General features: G+C 33.0%; 1 protein-coding gene across 3 annotated transcripts in view; it reads right to left on the bottom strand.

Annotated features, from left to right (window-relative positions):
• The window catches only part of Miro (mitochondrial Rho GTPase), a gene marked incomplete in the record, with an annotated part of 32661 nt that extends 31141 nt beyond the window's left edge, over window positions 1-1520 (bottom strand). For 2 of the 3 annotated variants that reach the window (XM_067044910.1, XM_067044912.1), the window contains 2 exon segments: window positions 810-1290; window positions 1370-1520. In XM_067044910.1, the coding sequence (XP_066901011.1) occupies window positions 810-1002 (193 nt within the window). 3 annotated transcript variants of the gene reach the window in all.
• Between the last annotated feature and the right edge of the window lie 3497 nt (window positions 1521-5017).

Raw genomic sequence — 5017 nt, 5'->3', positions numbered from 1 at the left:
TAAAAACAAATAAAATAAGGCTCATATCTGTAGCCAGTGAACCAGAAATCTTAATCTGTTATATATACACATTTCAATAATTTCATTAAAAACTAAATCTGAGGGACAAATAAAGTAGGTAAGTTGAGTTCGATTAAATAAATCAAAACTTTATCATAATAATACGAATGCTAGGATCAAATAAACAAAAGTTTAGTATTATGTGTAAGGTAGTACAAAACAAGAATTTAAAAGATTTGTAAAAAAAGGAAAATAATGAAATGTATGAAACTAATAGTGAGGATATAATGGAAGAATCAAAACACAAAGTTTTGAGTTTCTAAAATACTGGCAAGCAATTAACCAGTCGACATATCACCAGATCAGGAATTACCGGGGCTGAAAAATATATGGCAAAAACACAATCAAAATACAGCATGTTTCACATCAGCACATACATTTTTATCATCTATTTAATCCTTACAATTAATTTTTGTATTTTTTCGAATGTTTCATGTTACTATGAACCTAAAATACCAGATTTGGAAAATTATGCATAACTTATTATATTATTATTATTACTTATTATATATTACCAAGATAATATTGAAAGTGGCTAAACAAAATTAGTAATGGGTCATGGGGCTTTAGTGCAGCAATCAATCTAATTAAACAAGACATTTAAAACTACTGGTGAAAGTTAAACATAATTACACTGACTCTTTAGACTAAACAAAATGGATAAGATTCAGACTGTATGAAAGTTATAGAGGCTTTAGGGCAATGTAAAAATTAAGGTAAAAGATAAATTACATGATAAAAATATTTACCTGAATAGTCCACAATAAATGTTGGAACCATTTCTGGAGTAACATCTGCAGGAATAGTAATTTCTTCAGCCTTAGCTGGCACATCATCAGGAAATTCTTCACTGACTAATGATAATATCAATGAAGTCTTTCCTACTCCTCTATCACCCAATAACAGGATCCTTACATTCTTTCTTGACGTTATTCGGACCATTTTTAAGAAAGGCTAAGCAAAGTCTACACTTTCATACTTATTCTAGCCGAAGATATGACAAAATGAGTGAAAACCACTCATTTCTGTCAAAGGTATGATAATAAAAGCAATGAAGCAGAAGATATTATTTCATGGTGTTCTTATTCTCTAAAATGGAGATAAGGTGTGATGCAAGAGACGCTATAAATTATTAACTTGAAGTAAATAAATTTCGGCAAAATAACATTAGCAGACAGCCCCCCACAAAGCTCCACTCACCCTTATCACGGACCAAATGCTTTTTTGAACCTGAAATAAACATGTATAATTGTAAAACTAAAATTTTAAAATATTAAGAATAGACGTGAAAATAAATTATCAAGTGAACCTTTATTTTAACCAATTTTGCCATTTAAACAACCATCACTTGTTTTTCAAATAGTAAAATCGATATATGAATGGCTGGAAATGCCATAGAGGTGTAAAAATATACTAAAGCAAAATACTTTCTGGTTTCGGATTTGATTTGGTAAATCTCACAGATAAGATAGAGCCTCCTGCCTTTTCTAATTTTAAAAATCCTACTTTATGTTCAAATATTCCAAATCTATTTATAACCTTCTTGATGGTGATTAAACCATTTTTCATACTAATAGGAGTTTTACAAGTTCATGTCAGTTTCAGTTTTATTTAAATCTAGTAGGATATACACATTACATTCTGCTTTCTGAGAATTCATGTGCATGTGAAACATGTGCGTTACATTTGAAAAATTTTGCATTTGTATCATTAATAAATACTGTTTTAACAATTTTAATAGCCTACTATCAGGAAATAAATTGATTACAAATCTGGAACATTCAAATTATTATTTATTGTTGAGCTATCCCTACGTTATTTCGCTTCGATTGAATTGTGCTTAGTTGGCAATGATATGAGAACTCAAGAAGTAGCAAACAGGTTTTTTCTATACTTTAAGAACTTCTCGCGGGTTTGGGAATCAGAAGTCGAGATATTAAGATTCACTGGAACTAATTAACTGAATTTCATTACGAATATAGAATGCAATGAATATCACCATAACAATACGCAGGGGAGGCTTTTGTTATATTACCTTAGATATAAAGCTTATATTCAGAGGTGAAGCTCCAGGTCCGAAATATAGTAGGATAGCCTTGGTTTGGAGCCTCATCTCTCCAGCAAATGCTATGTGATTTCCTTAAGCATTGACACGAGCTGATCCAACCAGCTTGGCATCTTAAGTTGCAATAACGTTTGAAGAATGTGATCAGGCCGGTCTCAATTGCTTATGGTGCTTATTATTGCTGTGACAACAAGAGCGTCTTTTGAGGTTTTAAGAAAAATTCAGAGATCTTGCACATTGCGGGCCATGAAAATTTTATTTAAATTGATCGCGACTAAGTAATCTGTAATAGCGGATAGTGATATGTTACCTGGTAGAATGAACGCCTGTATCCTTTTCGGTTTTTGATGGCTTCAAGCTCTGACTTCGTCTTCATGAGACCGTCAAACGAATTTCTCACATCTACATCTGGCTTCTTTCCTTAATTAAAGACTTTGTCGCCACTTTTTTTGGATTGCGTTAGGATAAAATCGTCTTCTTGGCTTCTTGGTTGGCAGCACTGACGCACTGTAAATCCGGCCACAACATAGTCGATTGTTAGGCACCCATGCGTTCTGTTATAAATAATCATTAGTTTGCACTTAGCTGACTATACCTATTATATATATATATATGTGAGTACTACTACCACTATAACTATTGTATATGTGAGGGCTACTACCACTATGCCTATTATATATGTGTGTATATATATGAGTACTACTACCACTATACATATTGTATATGAGTGCTATTACCACTATACCTATTGTATATGTGAGGGCTACTACCACTACATCTATTGTATATATGAGTGCTACTACCACTATGCCTATAATATAAATGAGTGCTACTAGCACTATACCTATTATATTTATGAGTACTACTACCACTAAGAAAATATACGTATTCACAGGAACTAAGCCCCCAAGATTTAAGAAAACTGCACTCTTCCATATTTAATTGTTTTCTTATTTATTAAAAAACCTTACAATATAAAATATAAGAAATATATTATATATACAATTTACTTACAGTTTTTCTTGTTCTTATTCGGAGGATTCTTATTATAAGGATTAGGAAAGAATTTTAACGGGAGTAGTATGTTAGGCGCTTAACACCTTATGCACTTTCGCAGTGGAGAGGGATCACTCTACTTGCGTTTATTTATTATTTTATTTGGATTTAGACTGCAGAGCCAGAATTCCTTCTCTCGTCGATCACGTTGATTAAGGGCGCAGCCCGTATTTTATTTTATTTTTTCTCACCCTTCTAATTATTCATCTTTACTAAACTAAACTTGGTATAATACAACTAAATATGTATACAGTTATGTACACTTTTTCTTTTTTTATTACCTGAAGGTATTTTAAAGAAGAATATGCCCGCTATGGGCGGGGGTAGCAATTTTGTGCTTAGTGCCTTTTATTCACTAAGAACCGTATTTCAATTTTTTTTTTCACCCTGATTTTATTTACTAAACACACTACGATTTAAAATATAAGGAATATGTTTAATATATTACATATGTATATATATATTTAATATATTACATTTTTCCTTTTCTTACCCGGAGGTACATAGGGAATAGGGATTGGAAGGATTTTGATGGAGGTGTTATATTTGGCGCTTAGCACCTTTTATGTTTTATTTTGGAGCGGGGAGGGACCACTCTGCTGGCTTCTATTTAATATATTAGTTTATTTGGATTTAGGCTACTGAGCCAGAATCCCTTCCGCTTCAGCCAGCACATCGACCATATGGACAGAGCTCTGCCATCTCCCAAGTCTTGGTGGAGAGATAGAATACTTTTATTTTAAGTACCAATGTACTATATCGATATATCGCCTTAATACAATTTTTTATCCAATCCTACTAAAACGAGAAACAAAACATGGATCAGTAAATTGCAATACATATGTGTTACATAAATCAAATTAGATAAAACCTTTTTCTACCGTTGTAGGTATACAGTGAAATACTTAGCTGAGGTTTGATGAGTCCATTCTGTGAGAATTCTACTAAAATATTTGGAGGCGAGGGACCTCCGCGTAATGTTTGAGCAAAGAAGAACGAATAAAACAAATAGTAATTAAAGACGAAAGATAATTAGTAAATAATAATAGTTAGAAGTCGAAAAAAAGTAGGGGAGTGAGAGGGTGCAAGAGAAGAAAGAAGTTAAGGTAGGGTGAGGTTTATCGGGCCCTTCCTGTCCTGACACCCCGCAGGTAGGAAATGGGGTAATTAAACGGAATAGTGGATTGAAGGAAGCAAGGAGACGGTCAAAGAACTTGGTGTGTTGTACTGTTTTTAGTTGTAGTTCGTTATGGATGTGCGTCATGTTGCATCTCACTAGTGATGTTTCTCAGCAAATCTTTTGTAGTATGCTCTTCTGGTATTGTCGTGATTTCAGAGCTGTTGGGTATGAGTGACAGTGCTGGTGTCTACTCTAATATACTGATGTATGGTGTCTACTCTAATATAGTGATAGTGCTGGTGTCTACTCTAATATACTGATGTCTGGTGTCTACTCTAATATACTGAAGCCTGGTGTCTACTCTAATATACTGAAGCCTGGTGTCAAATCTAATATCTGAGCAGGAGATCAGTTATCATCACCAGCAGGACGGAATTATTCTAAACCAACCAGAGTGCGCCATCTCAATCCTCACTAAAGATCGTAACTTGATAAATAATATTCTTGTGTAGAAATATACTGTTATTTCCATGTATCAATAATTTTTATGTGTATTACTTAAAAATTTCTATTAAACAATAAAGAAAATTTACCGAAGTATCAAACTGAATTAACCTAAAAATATAAGATTTGACCGCTTCTCGGTTACAATTAAATGCACTAACGTTTTGAATAAGCGGCCCAGCAGTTGTAATCGTCGTTTTTATATATATTTT

This window comes from Halyomorpha halys, unplaced genomic scaffold, assembly GCF_000696795.3.
Source record: "Halyomorpha halys isolate HHAL.00 unplaced genomic scaffold, Hhal_1.1 Scaffold43.1, whole genome shotgun sequence".
Lineage (NCBI taxonomy): Eukaryota > Metazoa > Arthropoda > Insecta > Hemiptera > Pentatomidae > Halyomorpha > Halyomorpha halys.
Note: the sequence above shows the minus strand (reverse complement) of the source record. Positions and strands in the feature narration are given on the sequence as shown.